This window comes from Anarrhichthys ocellatus, unplaced genomic scaffold, assembly GCF_004355925.1.
Source record: "Anarrhichthys ocellatus isolate YVR2014 unplaced genomic scaffold, GSC_Weel_1.0 scaffold38, whole genome shotgun sequence".
Lineage (NCBI taxonomy): Eukaryota > Metazoa > Chordata > Actinopteri > Perciformes > Anarhichadidae > Anarrhichthys > Anarrhichthys ocellatus.
The window spans coordinates 1,315,986-1,331,685 of record NW_022280068.1 but is presented as its reverse complement, the minus strand read 5'-3'; the positions used below and the strand labels follow the sequence as shown (position 1 = coordinate 1,331,685).

Here is a 15,700-nt window from a genome sequence, read left to right as displayed (position 1 = left end):
TATGTATATATATATGTATGTATGTATATATGTATGTATATATGTATGTATATATGTATGTATATATGTATATATGTATATGTATGTATGTATATATGTATATATGTATATGTATGTATGTATATATGTATATATATATATGTGTATGTGTGTATGTATGTATGTATATTCAGTATATGTGTATGTATGTATATATATATGTGCATGTATGTATGTATGTATGTATGTACTGTATATGTGTATGTATGTATGTATATATATGTGTATGTATATGTGTATGTATATATGTGTATGTGTATATATATATATATATCTATATACACACACACAGTATATTCAGTGTATTCAGTGTGCAACCAATGCTTAGAGACATACTGCAGCTGACCACATGATGGGGTTAGGGAGCAGGTGGACAGTGTATCACTGTCACTGGTGTCAGCTGAGAAACTTTCAGGAACCAAAGAGTTTTAATGGTTTAATGACGTGTACATCCTTCACTTCAGTCTTAAAAATCACTGGAGATATCAACTCACGGCAAACTATGGATTGGTCCAGACTGTAAGACACATTAGGTGTGGACAAATTTAGCAAAGCCTCTGTCCTGGTCAAAGTGTGTGTGCGTCTGTGTGTGTGTGTGTGTTAAGGTCAGTGGGTGGGCGAGTCTTGAGCTCCATTTATAGACCTACTGTACTTAGAGAGAGTTAATGTGAGTGCACATGTGCCAGTGAATACAGCTACCACTGGAGAGAGATAGCACACTTTAAATATAAGAGAAAGAAAGAAAAGATTAAACTCCACAACACAATCAATTTCTCCCGTCAGCAAACCGAAGCAGCAGCAGCAGAGATAACGTGTTGAATCTTCACCGTACATAGAAATCATCTACTGTGGAGGAGCTCACCTCATAAAGTAAGTGACTTTCAACATGTTGCATAGTTTGGATTGTAGACAAAGGGACGGGTGTCCCCTCATAACATAGCTGCTCTGTTCTGCTGCTGAATGGCAATGTGCTCTGAAGGCACTTCTGAGGTAGCAGCATGTTGTCGCCACTGCATTAGGATCCGGTAGTTCCCTCTTCTGTCTACCACCACCCTCTTGTCTTCATTGTTTTGACTCGGCTGAGTCTAATTGTCCAACATGAAAGGGAGCTCATAGCTTTTTGTATAATTCAACTTTACATATTTGTTGACGTGTGAGGGTCACTTTCACTTGGAAATGGCCATTTATGAACCCAACTGAGAACAGGTATTACTGTAACATGTTATGTAGACAGAGAAAGGCGGAAGGATATGAAGTCTTTAACCTTACTGTGCTCATTGGAAGAGTCCATTCCAACTCAAGTGGTATTCATGACCTTGTTAGGGGACATTTCTAATATCTCTAAGCATAAATTATATTTGTAGGAAGTACTTTTTGAAGTAATATTGATGGACATTTACACAGACTTTTAGACATTTACAGCCAGCATGTCCTTGACGGCCCCTCATTCTGTACATGTTACATGATGGACTGGGATTTAAAAAAAAAATCCCCTTTACAGTTTGTAAACAATGATGACGTACATAAGTGTGCACACGCAGTTTAGCAAGAGATGTGTGGCGATGTGCAAGAGCTTGTCAAGCTATGCAAGGACATTAACCAGCAAAGACGGTGAATGCAACCTAAACAGAGTGACTCTCCAGATCTGTATCGGCATCAGTGAGTGTGTAGAATACCTTAGCAAGTGGCCCAAGATGGAAACACCAACAGAACATGTAGGTGCCCTCTTAAAAGCCTTCCATCCATTTTAAATTAATAATTATCTGTGTTTATTATCCTCAACAACCATGAGTAGTAAGTTACTACTCGTCTTTCGGCTGAAAGTCACCAGTTAACAGGGTCACTGGTTAAACTGCAACACCTGTTACTCTGAAACGGTCACGATTCTCTAGAACTTGATTCCGCAGTTGGACTATCGATACTGATAATCCAACATGCAGACATTTTGATGCTGGTAATAGTTTTAATTATTTAATTATTTAACGATTAAAGCTCGCTAACTCGTCTGGATGGCTGGGGAAAAATGAACCTTTATAGTGTGAGCCTCTGAGGGTCAATGATCTGCCTTTGGACATTGTGTGAATTTCCGTCAGGTGCGACATGTGTTCCTTGTTTTATTCACTTAAATTGTAAAGGCTCATGATTTGACCTTGCCTATGTAACCTAAGCTGAACAGCAGCCATTGTTCACCCAAGTGACAAGTACAGGATAATGCTAAATGCTACAGTAAGTAGAACACTGACTCACTAGCATGAGCTACTGGTCTTTAATTATGAATTAATTTGTAGGAGGAAGAATATTTTGTGTGTTATTGGCTTTTTCAAAATTTACACCGGCTCACTTTAGATAGGAAGAATAGGCAACATATTATATATATATTTATATATTTCTTATATATTTCATTAGCTGATGAGTTAATGATCACAATGATTTAACAAAGAAAGCAAAAACCTGTTTGGGATGGTCTGCTGCTGCAAACATATCCAGCCTATCAGACTGCTGCAAATTATATTAACTGCCAACTCACAAAGTGAAGACCAAAGCTGTAACAGTTAGGGTTACCATGGTGAACATTAGCCAGTAGCTCCCATAAACTTTGATCCATCTATGACAGAAATACACTCATCAACATGGGAAAAGGGAGCGCGATGATTGAATGAAGTGCAGCAGACCTCGAGACGATCAACGCCCATAACATCTTCCAACCATCCAGCCAGACCAAACGCCAGTGAAAGCTGATTGAGCGCCCTGGGAAAATAACTAAGAGAGCTGGGGTATGAGTTGAGCTAATGCTGCTAAGACCTGAGGCTACCTCAGGTTACCTCCTACCTCCACTACCCAGCCTGCTCAAGTCTACAGTGGGGCAGAGGTGGAGCAGGTGAAACGTTCTAGGTTCCAGGGACTCAAGATCACAGAGAGCTGGAAATGTTCATCCAGCCACATCTCCACCCTGGTGAAGAAAGGCTGTGCATCCTGGCTGAAACATTACAAACTGGCATGGTATGTGAACGGCCAGGACAGGAGGGCTCTACAGTGGGTGATTAAAAACCACCTAGAAGGTAATTGGTACCCATCTACTGAGCATCAGTGACATCAGTAGTGAGGGCTGATGATCCCCTCAGTCAGAAGATCCCCGGCTCCTCCAGTCCATGTTGATGTGTCTTGGACATGAATGGGTGCGTGACATGTAGCGTTAAAACACTTTGAGTTGTCAGAAGACTAGAAAGGTGCTATACAAGTACATTTACCATCAGTGATATTGGTGACAAGAGGTGCCTGCGAAAAGCTCAAATTATATCAAAAGACAATACCCACCCTGCTGCCGTCAGATAGTATCTGGAAAGAAAAGACAACACACAAATCACAATAGCGTTTTCCTACAATTCCTGATATGTGTGTGTGTGTGTGCCTGGTATGTAATAAACATATTTTATGTAATGTAGGTATTTTAACCTAGACTACAACCTTTTCCTAAACCTAACCAGGTAGTTTTGTTACCTAAACATGACCAAGTTAACTTAAAAACTAAGTAAACTTACGTTTTGAAAACACTTGGTAACAATGGGAAACTGACCCGCTGTCCCTGACACGTCATGAAAAGGCACTAAATGTGAACCTGGAGCATCGTAGTTTGTAGCATAGGGCCATTGACCAACTGTCAGTATTTGATGAGGAGAGAGAGAGAGAGAGAGAGAGAGAGAGAGAGAGAGAGAGAGAGAGAGAGAGAGAGAAAGAGAGAGGGAGGGAGGGAGGGAGGGAGAGAGAGGGAGAGGCTATTTCCGTGGTCTATTGGACTTCTGGTGTGCAAACATGTGCCTTATTCACGTTGAGTCACTGCTTTCTTCACACACACCAGAGTCAGTCCATCAAATATTTGCACACTCATAGCTGGGTAGAACACCGGGTCCACTGATTTGTAATTCAACAGGAATGTTTGTGTGTGCACATGGACTACATCAGTGCAGCACACTTGATAGCTCCAGCTCATAGACTGCATCCAGCTACCGTAGAAGGTGAAGTGGGGTCAAACTCCTCCCTGTTTGGTCTCGTCTTCCCCCTCCCCATGCTTTCTTTCAGGTTTCATGACAGCTCACAGCTGACACCATGTGCAGCTCCACAGAGTTTTACTGATGCAACAGTGATAGTGTTTAATGGTGACAGAATGAAGGGTACATGGGGTTCTCCCGAAAGTTTCCATTCACTGTTCCTCAGCAAAACCAACCATGTTGATCCTTATGGCCTAAAAGTAGCTCACAACACAAGATAGAGAGAAAACAAGTGGCCAGAAAAGCCACAGAAAAGGTTCAATTGAAGAGAACTGCACCTCTGATGTAAGGTTACTGTTCAGTTTTAGTGCCTTGCTTAGGGACATTTTGCCCTAGCACCTTTGAGCTGAGGTGAAATGCAGAATGTTATGTGACACTGATGCAGAAGATTGTTTGTGTCCGATGTGGAAATAGGTAATGGGTGGCGCCTGGGCAGAGCATGCAGTAGGCAGAGCATGCAGGAGAAAGGACATGACGTAGATTACTCCGCGGTCACATAGCAAGTGCACAATTTGGTCATAAACAACAGAGTCCCTTGAAGTTAGACTTTTCGTTTCCGTCTTCATGTAAATGACCCTTCTTCTTTACCCTGGATGTTTGTATTGTTCTGGTTTAGCGCCAGCTGTACGACACAAACATCATAACCACACCCACTCTCTGTATTCTCTGGACAATGAGCAGCTCTATTCACACATGGTCTCAATTGAACATTACTCAGACTATGTACAAGGCAGCCGGCAGGGTAAAGTCTGTTTAATGTCAACTGATTCGGACATTTGCCTTCTCATATACAGCTCCTCTGGGTAATGTCTCCATGAGTTCAGGGTTGCAGTGCATGTTTGAAAGGGGCATAAGGTAGTAATACAGGGTGGTGCAAAGTGAGGATTTGTTGTACTTGCTGGTTCCCAGGAGAACTTGTTTTCCGACTATTTGGTGGTCTAATGTTTTCCTGTGTGTCTACAGCTGTCATGGCTCCCAGCTTGGCCCAAGCATACAGGAGGAGGTGGTGGATGGCTATCACAGCCATTATGGAGAACCTGCTCTTCTCTGCTGTTCTGCTGGGCTGGGGCTCACTGCTCATCATGCTGAAGAATGAAGGCTTCTATTCCCACCTTTGTATTGGTAAGACCACCCTCCAATCAGCTCCTCTTGTTGTCTGTAGTGCAGTAACCATCCACAGCCAGATATACAGTATCAGACACATACCTCTCTCTTGGATAGTTTCAAATATGCAGTTTTACCAACATACAGATGTTTACATTACTGTGCATTTTGACAGCTTTTCTTGTGACACAATAAATGTGTCACAGACAGGATGCTGAATGCTGTGGTGCCTATGACTTGGTGAAGAAACACTCTGACCATGTTATGAGTGGTGTTTCTGTTTCTTTGAGGAGACCATGGGTGTGGTGGATTTTTGAAGTCTTTATTCAAGGACTGATTTCAATGACAGACCTGACAACAACTTAACAATCACAAGGTACGCCCCCTAAAGCAAACCCAGCTTTATGGTCTATTTGACTCTAAATGGGACCATTATTTACAAATAAACGTCACACCGGTTCCACAGAAGATGAGCTTGATAACTGAAGGCTCTGGCTCCCATTCTACTTTTTTTAAACTCTAGGAACCACACTAACCCTGAATTTAGGGAGCGCAGCTCTCTAGTAGGGTACTATAGGCTCCTTAAGATGTGACGGTGCCTGACCAAGTAGAGCTTTGTAGATGAAGAGAAGAATTTTAAATTAAATTTGTGATTTTACAGGGAGCCAGTGCAGAGAAGCTATTACAAAAAACTATCTTTTCTTAGTTTTTGTTAGTACACGAGCTGCAGCATTCTGAATCAGCTGGAGAGATTTAAGAGACCTATTAGAGCAGCCTGGTAATAACGAATTACTGTAATCTCGTGTAGAGGTAACAAATGCATAATTTTTCTGCATCGCTTTGAGACAGGATGTGCCTGATTTTTGCAAAGTTATGTAGGTGAAAAAAGGCAGTCCTTGAAATGTGTTTTATGTGGGAGTTAAAGGACAAATCCAAAGATAACTCTGAGATTCTTTACAGTGGTGCTGGATGCCAGCGCAATGCCATCTACAATAACTATATCATTAGATAATTGGTTTCGGAGGTGTTCTGGAACTAGTAGAATAACTTCAGTTTTGTCTGAGTTTAACATCAGGAAGTTGCAAGTCATCCAGGTTTTTATGTCCTTAAGACATGCTTGAAGTTCAGTGAGCTGGTTGGTTTTATCTGGTTTGATCGATATATATAATTGAGTATCATCTGCATAACAATGAAGGTTTATGGAGTGTTTTCTGATTAAATGGCCTAAAGGAAGCATATGTAAGGTGAATAGAATTGGTCCAAGCACAGAACCTTGTGGAACTCCGTTACTAACTTTGGTGTGCATGGAGGTTTCACCATTTACATATACAAACTGAGATCAGTCAGAAGACTTGAAACTAGATATTGAGACCATAAACTTATGTTTCCAATGTTTACTGAGGTAATACATCAAGCGAGAAGTAGAGTCATTTTCTCATAGACTTTTATACAACCAGAGGAGTCGCCCCCTGATGGCCATTAAAGAGAAGGCAGGTTTATTGTACCTCCGCATTGGCTTCATTTTTCAGACCCTGAGGTTGCCCCTTTGCCCCTGACTTCTAACACTGACTAAGTTATCAGGGCCTTTATCAGTGGTGTTTTGTGTTCATTTTGTTCCATTCATTGTCACGTCTAGTCTTGTGTTTGGTCCTCTACTTTCAACAGTTTATTCTCTCCTGACTTTTTCTCTCAACGACCCGATCCAGAAAATGAAACTGTCGACACCAACGTGACTTCTATGGACAATGGTAACTGGCGGAGTTGTGTGGAGCAGGATGAGGTACTCAACCTCGGCTTCACCATTGGCTCGTTCCTCTTGAGTGCAGCCACTTTGCCCCTGGGAATCTTGATGGACAGATATGGACCTCGCCCACTGAGGCTCATTGGCAGGTGAGACAGACAGTCCGTTTATTGTCTGCTTTTCATCTAAAGATGAGAGTTTAACGTGTAAAATGAAAATTACATTGAAACCACACCCCATGTGTGCTCTGATATCCTGTGTACATTTCAGTTCATGTTTCGCAGCCTCCTGTGCAATGATAGCTGCCGCTGCATATGACCCCGAAGGTAAGACACTTCAACCTTGAATCGTCATACGCTTGCTTCCATTCAATCCTGCTACTGCAACAACACAATAGAGATACAGTACTTAATACAGACAATACAGTACTTAAAGGAAAGAGTTGTAGTTTTGCAATCATCCGTTATGGTAACACTTTACTCTGCAGCTTCACTGTGAGGTCTGGAGACACTGCAGCATCTTTACAACAAGACAAGGAAAGTGAGCAGTCACATAAAGACAGGCTATACACAGTTTAAGTAACTTGGAAAAGAAAGAACAATTAATACACAAACTGTGTGTTGTAAACAAAAATTACATTTTGTCACCTGCATAGTTTATCTATGCTATCAGTGATTATAAAGGACATGTTAAGTCTTTCAGTTGGGAATGGTTAAAGGTACAACCATTGACACCCACATTGTAAATAATGCTGAATGTACCAGTAAAGTTTTTAACCTTCATTTCCATGTGTCCTCTTAGTGCTGTCTGGCCTCATCTTCCTCGCTGTGTCCTTCAATGGCTTCGGAGGAATTTGCCTGACCTTCACTTCACTCACAGTATGATTCCCACTCACACACAGGCGCCTGCACACTCAATTTGAAAAACTAGCTGAGAAGAAGTGTCAAAATGTATTCAAAACGGAACTTAAGAAATGGTTCCTCACATTGAAAAATACTTCTATTATAAAATTCCTGTTTGTAGCCGTGGCACCAGGCTAGGTAAAGGATCCCAGATGTCCCTATGCATAGCTACTTCCTCCATATCCTCCTGAGGACTCCTGAGGTGTTCCCAGCCCTTCTGGGATTTATAATCCCTCCTCTCAGTTGGACATGCCTGGGAAGCATCCAGGAGACATCTAGATCAGATGCTAAACCACCTTCTTGACAAAGGAGCAGCAGTTCTACCAAAGCACTTTTTGTAAAACTTAAAGGTCCCATATTGTAGAAAGTAAGATTTCCATGCTTTAAAAAACAAAAAAACAGGTCTAGGTGCTATATAAGTACTGTAAAAGTATCAAAACGACCAGTGACGTTATGAAGACAGCAAGAGCGCAGACCAATCAGAGCAGAGAGAGGGACTTAAAGAGACAGGTGCTAAAACAGAGCGTTTCAGACTCGAGGTATGTACAGACAGGCAGTATAAGGAAAATGATGTGTTTATTTTTAATATTAAAGCATGTAAACATGTTCCAGTAAATACCCAAAACACGTGTTTGAACCTCAAAATAATACAATACCATAATACCTCTATATCTTTAATGCTGAGTTACGAGATAATAATTCCTACTGAAAATCAACTTAAACTGACTACAAACACAATGCATGAAAATTTCAACACGTTGTTTTCTTTGGTAAATGAATATACCATGTTTTGTAGCCTAACATATAAGAAGGTGGCTTGATAAATGCCAGAGAAAATGTCACAAATGCTGTGTATGTGTGTTGGCATTCCTCTCCTCTACCTTGTTGTGTTTTCATGCCCGGTATCATGCCAGGTCGGGAAATAGTCACCAAATGCAATCTATTGGTTTGTGTCCATGGACATGAATTGAAAATACAAAATGAAGATGGAAAGTCAATTAGGATCCTTTTTTCATGGATATTGACACAAATTAATTAAATTAAAAAGATGATATATAGTACAAAGTTATGTTTGGCAATAACTAGCATACAACTAGCTTAACTACAATACGTTCAAGCAGCTGTTTCTATGGTTTCTATTTTATGTTTTAAAAGCTCAGATGCTACCTTATCAGTATGATAATGCCGATCATTAAGTTATTAACATTATTTGCATTCTTCACAATAATAGCCCATGTTGTGTAAAACTGGACTGAGTGGACCACAGTGCACTGAATCTTAACGATGAAATATTGTAACACACGTTTTGAACGGCTGCTCAAAACTAATTCTGTTATGATATCATATTACTATAATACATGATAAAAAAATCAAATACCAACACATAGACACTAAAGACACTGATCACTTCATAAATTGAAAGCAGCACTAATCAATAATTTTAATCAAATGGTAAATGGACTGTACTTGTTTAGCTCTAGTCTTCTGACCACTCAAAGCTCTTTAACACTACATGTCATGATTCATTCATACACTGATGACAGGGGCTACCATGCAAGGTGTCACCTGCCCACCAGGACTATCTAACGTTCATACAACATTCAGACACCGTAGGCACAGCTACGGGAGCAGTTTGGGGTTAAGTGTCTTGCCCAAGGACACATCGACATGGACTAGTGGAGCTGGGGATGGAACCGCAGATCCTCTGATTGAAGGACGACCCTGCTCTACCACTGAGCCACAGTCGCCCCAAGTCACATCAAATGAATTATGCATAATGGGAACGGTTTCTAGTGACAAACCCACAGACAATCCTCACCTCACTCTAGAGTTCCCCTCAGCTCTACAAAGCAGCTTAGCATTTTTCAGCTCATTGTTTTGGTTTTACGACCTGCAGCTGTTCCATCTCATGAACTTAATTCCCACTGATTTCAGTTCATCCACTTTACACTATCTGCCCATCACCAAACATCAACAATGTTAGAGACTAGCTGGTGATCAAAGCGGAGCATTCAGCATCTAAAGTGCCATTTTTCTTTGTAGTTGGTTGAGACAAAATTGAGCTAAAAGCCTGCATGGAGCATTAGCAACGTATACTGCTTCTTTGAGTTTTCTTATTTTGAATTGATGATGACTGCCTACATTTATTTTCAGTCCTCTTTGACATTTTATAATTGTGCTGATGAAATTAAAGATAATTAGCGTCTCAACGTCTAAATGAGGCAATTGTGTGCATCATCAGTGCAGCAGAAGCCAACCAGTGTGGCAGTCATGAAGTAGAAAGGGGACAGGGACAACAAAGGTCTCTGCTGTCTGGACTTGCACCTTGGACATCACATCACAGTATGGTACATTGCATAGATAGACTAATGCTAGGTCACCAGGATGCCCCATATACGCACTTTCCATATCTCTCTCTCTGTCAACATCAAAACCTCTGCAGTGACGTCACAGACTGGGATGTGGCCAGAGATGTAAATATTGAAGGTTTCAACGGGCGACTGTGGCTAAGTGAAGAGCAGGGCCGTCCTTCGATCAGTGGTTCGATCCCCGGCTCCGGATCTGGTAGGCACATGTCGATGTGTCCTTGAGGAAGACACTTAACCCCAAAAACCTGCTCCCGTAGCTGTGCCTATGGTGTAATAGCATCTGAATTGTAAGTCGCTTTGGATAAAAGCGTCTCCTAAATGACTGTAATGTAACCTATGAGTAGAGCAGCAGTATTCTCTGAGCCCTGTGATTCACCGTGGATTTACTCTTTTGAGTCCAGAACTAATATCTACAAGCATAAAGTACAATAGTCATGTTCCAAACAGCGCGTGTGTGGTTTGGACTGCTTTGTGCGTACATGGGATTATAAACACATGTTCATCTGTGTGTGTGTGTGTGTGTGTGTGTGTGTGTGTGTGTGTGTGTGTGTGTGTGTGTGTGTGTGTGTGTGTGTGTGTGTGTGTGTGTGTGTGTGTGTGTGTGCACATTTTGCCAAGCAGCACATGCTGTCCCAGTTGTTCTAAATTCTGATGCAGCCTCTCAGCCAATCCAAAGCATGGGCGGACAACACACCCTCCGTCAGCCCACTCCTTCTGTCAAGTCTCTCTCTGACCTAGACCTGGACTTGACATGGTCATTCTGGCCTGACTGCTGTCATTTCTGGTCTGGTGTCCGTTTGTGTCTGCTGTGTATTATCTTGATGATAAGCTCTTACATAACTACTTGAGGTAAACAGTGTATGTACTTTAATAAACTGACTGACCAGAGCCAGCAGTGTTATTTTGAAGTGGCAAATGTCCCTTTAACTTCTCATTATGAAGTAAATGTTGATTGTAAAATGTAATTGCTTTAGAATAATGACACCATCTGCTTTAGATTGCTTCATTTTAAGTGTCGCTTTCACTCTGCAATTCTGTCTCCTCACCATGTCTGCCAGGAAAAGGAAATGTTTATAACTCAAACACAGAGGTGTTTTACTCTACCTTTATCGAAGCATCGAGGTTTCTAGTTCAGATTGAGCTAGTAGCCCCGTTGCTAACGCTAAGATACAGATAAAGAGGTTTTTATTGTCATTGTAGTGATACAACGAAATTCCGTTTGGTAGCCCTCAGCCAGCCAGCAGCAGCGAACAACGATAACAAACAATATACAAAATAAAAGTACACGAAAGGGATAAGAACGTTACTAAAGGAATACAATAAGTAAGTTCCTACTTGGTTCCTAAGATCCTCTGCTCTATTTTAACTACCCGGGCCAGGTCTCTCCGGTTCTCTGCTGTGCAGCTGGTGTACCACACGGTGGCGCAGTGGCAGATAATTGTCTCTATGGTGCTCCTGTAGAAGTTGACTAGGAGCTGAGAGAGGAGTTTGGCTTTTTTGGAGTTTCCTCAAGAAGAAGACCCTCTGTTGGGCTTTCTTCACCAAGTGGGAGGTGTTAAGGGCCCATGTCAGATCCTTTGTGATGTGGAATCCCAGGAATTTTATGTCAATTACACTCTCCACCTCCTCACCGTTTATGTGGAGAGGAGGAGATGTGGTCTTCCTGGTTCTCCTGAAAACAAAAACAATGGTGCTTTCCTGTAGTTTGAATTTGCATCTGGGCAGATAACAACTAAACATTAAAAATTCACCATCAGGGAAACGTTCATCAACTTTAAGTATGTTTGAGCACCAGGCATCATTGATGTTCACACAGAGTATGCCTCGTCCCACTGGAGTCCTGCTCTCTGTCCTGCGCTCCACCTGTCAAGTGATGCTTGATGTGGGATCCCACGTTGGAGCCTGGTCTCCGTTGGCACAATAGTCACCGATCTGCTGTTGCTGGGTTTGCCTGAATTTTCATGCAACTGACCATTAGCCAGGAGCAGACTGGGTGGAGGAATAGCCTTAGGTCCTAGCTGGGTTAGCTTAGCTTCCATCCCAGCTCTCCTTCCTGGGGCAGTTGACTCCACTTACCAGCAGGTCTGGCTGTGTGCGGTGATCGTCTCAAGGTCAAACCCCAGGAATTGGGTAAATTCCTGTGAGTCCTTCTCTGATATTGATGAGTGTGTTCTGTCCAGTGGTGGGCCGCCAGGGCCAGCAAGGCCTTCTCTGCTGGCCAAGACAGAATCACAAAGTTATAGCTATTTTACAATGTAATTATCTTTCATAAATACACTACATGTATTCTAAAATGTTTTTCCCATTATCTTATTTTCTCATTGCACAGCTACTGTCTTCCTCAGTTGCTCTGCTTCCAGTGCAGCTTGTTTTAAGTAGAGCTTTTATCCAATCAGATTTCACCTCCGTGTCTCTAGGTAAAACAATCTGCCCAAGGCCTGCAGAATTAGAACTGAATCTCTTTGCCCTTAGTGAATGGGGACTTTTATTGTTGATTGTCATAGTCTTCAACCAATCAGATCTTTAGTTTGACATGTTGGGTGTATTCTTTGACTTGCCAGAGCCTTCTAGCTGGCCTACAAGTACGTCAGCATCAGTGACGTGCGGTGAGGTTCGTGGCTGGTGAGGCACTGACTTTCAGAGTCAGATTTATAAATATATGAACCCAATAGAGTATCTTAAATCACCATTCAATTGGCAGCTTGCACATTGACTACTGGTTATTCTTCATCTTTCATATCAGCATTCTTTACACACACACATAGGTAAGGTACATATTTGATTCCACTGAGAGCGTGTGCGCCACAAGCGTTTCAGAAGCGGAGTGCTCGCGGGCGCCACCCGCAAAAATCGTGAAATCCTGTGTTAATCTGTGTAACAACCACGGATGTAGAAAGAGAACAACAAACACATAAAAGGTTACTTTTACCTGTCCGACATTGAATTGCTGTTGATTTCCCTTTTGAGAATTTTTTAAGCTTACATATAGAATCTTCCATTTTTGCAGTCAAAGCAAAATGTTGTGCTACCAGGCTAGCTAGTGAGCTGTACCCAGCATGCCGTTCGGCGGTGTAATTTTATAAATGTACAATTATTAGTGTTACAGATTGTTTATGTGTCACAAACTGTTGTGTCGTGGTGTTTTGCCCTGTTAAAGAGCGTTAGTTGTGACTTATTAATTGTTGTGTTATAACCATGATTAGGGGTCCCGCTCAATACACTCTACTGAAGTAGCTTCGACCGTAGCGCCCTTAGCGGCGAACAATATATTTTGCTACTTGTTAAAGAGTTACAGCAGTTGTTTCGGCTATGCACCGGTATGACTGTGTGTGAAAAATGAATATCATACGGGAAATTAAAACCGGTATACCGGATAGCACTACTTGACATCAACATAATTCTGTTTTTTTGTAGAATTGTGCAATATCATCAATCTAGTCTGGTGTTTGGGCTGGACACTGCCATCGCTAGGGCACCGGCCACTGTGCAGTAAAACATGGATATGGCCCTTCAGTGTGATCCACCTCTGGAGTTGACAATGTACATGTATATCGGGGAATTGATCACCTGTAGAGATAACTTCATGTTGATACGTTTTTTGCCTCATATTTGTTTGATCTCTTAACTACGTGTGCACTACAGCAGTGCAAAATAATGAAAGAGAGAAGAGGGAACTGAAGGCCAGAACAGATGGTAAAGTGAATGGAAAGACAGGGGGAGAACCATGGAAAAGAGGGAGGGCAGATAACAATGGATTTGCACCACTAAAGTTAAACATTAACTAATGTGGGTCATGCGTTGCTCTACATTGTTGTAGCCCTGTCTATTAGAGAGTCAAGCCATGTTTTAACCTTCTTTATTTTAGTTTATTGTGCTCGCATACTTCCTAAATCAAGTTGAAGAGCACTGGACTTGATGGAAACCCCTTGAAGGCTACAGGGTACATGCTGTTACTATCACTACTATAAAACGAATATCCTGGAAAAGCACTAATCAATTCCACAATGACTATGTAATTAATCATTACTGACTGGATAGATCCGATATGTTAATTCTAACATGAGCTAATGAAATAGGTACACAGACAGACTGGGCAGTAACACATTAATAGGAAAGGAAGAGTTAATTTGTTGCCTTACGAGTGGAGAGGAATCACATAAATACATCTGCACCATCAGCTGAAAGCATCATATGGTCTTCAGATAATACAAATCATGGCTCAGTATTAGGTTTCTTGTCTCCTTGTTGAAGCAATATGCTTTATACATCACTTAGTCCAATGTTATACAGATGTATTAGAGCTATTTTTGTTCAAAGATTTTATATAGAAATATGCTAGTGTGCCTATACACCAAACCACTTCATGTACAGTAGTTTTCATTTAATTTCGGAAAGCTTGTATTCACTGAATGCAAAATAAGTTAAATTAGAGAGTTTGAGATAACACAGAGGTGAAAACACACAAGCAGAGTACACAACAAACTACTTGATTGTCAAAGAGCCAAGTCTGAACCTTTTATTTTTTTGCCTGCAGCCTAGAGAAGGGTATCAGTCCATAGTGTTGACAGAAGTGGAACAGCCCTGTGTTTGGGCCCAGTGCCTCACATCGCAATGAAGCAGCTAGCAGGAATGAATATCAGAGTTAGGGACACTTCAGGGAGACAAGTTTTTTTCAGTGTTTGTGTTTTTGACATGACCTCAGCTACGTACACCATAAAGTCGTGCAGGGATGACGTCATTTTGTAGGCCAACAGGAAGTTATCATCGCCCTGGTTCCCTCCACAAAAAGCCAATTGGGCTTTCAAATCCATAAAATCTGATTTGAGCAATACGTTTAAACGGAACATGAAAGGCCTGTAGTGTGAACAGCTGTGTGATTGGCAGCACTCCAGCTGTGTCTATAGTTAGAGTGAAAGTCTGTAGACACACACACATACACACACACATGCCGAACTTACCATCTGCATGGCCAGAGAATGTTCACATGCGAACACACACAAGGTTTTCGTGACAAAAGGATGGATGACACCAGTTCCTCGAGGCACCAGTTCCTCGAACGCCTCACTAGCACCTGATGAGACCTCTGCCATCTGACCGACCGCTGACATTACACCTTCATTTTCCATAGACTTACAATGGTAACACAGGCGTCATGCACATCTTTCATTTGGTTGCATTAGTGCAGGGCTGAGTGAAGCTGATGCCAACAGGTTCGAATCAATATGTCTCCACACCTGACGCGACAGAACATTTATAGAGGCAGGTGTGTGTGTCTGTTTGTTATTAATAATTGCAGGTAAATGTTGTTTTTATTGTGAAATATGTGTGAGAATACAGCCAGTGCAAATCAATGTGTTTATAAGCAAGCTGCACAGTTTTCACAGGGAGTTTCAGTGCAAAAAGCTGTTATAGTAGTTTTCATATCAAATAGTGACTATATATATCATGAATTATACTATATTGGTTGTGTGTGTGTGTGTGTGTGTGTGTGTGTGTGTG

At 41.5% G+C, this 15,700-nt stretch overlaps 1 protein-coding gene across 5 annotated transcripts in view; it reads left to right on the top strand.

Annotated features, from left to right (window-relative positions):
* Window positions 1–329: 329 nt before the first annotated feature.
* slc43a1b (solute carrier family 43 member 1b) overlaps window positions 330–15,700 on the top strand; it is a 29,111-nt gene continuing 13,740 nt past the window's right edge. For 2 of the 5 annotated variants that reach the window (XM_031867162.1, XM_031867161.1), the window contains exons 1-4: window positions 3,783–5,207; window positions 6,896–7,079; window positions 7,201–7,256; window positions 7,732–7,808. In XM_031867162.1, the coding sequence (XP_031723022.1) occupies window positions 5,027–5,207; window positions 6,896–7,079; window positions 7,201–7,256; window positions 7,732–7,808 (498 nt within the window). In that variant the 5' untranslated portion in view covers window positions 3,783–5,026. Of the gene's footprint in view, window positions 3,099–3,782; window positions 5,208–6,895; window positions 7,080–7,200; window positions 7,257–7,731; window positions 7,809–15,700 lie in introns of those variants that run through there. The other 3 variants (XM_031867165.1, XM_031867163.1, XM_031867164.1) reach the window with 3 other exon arrangements.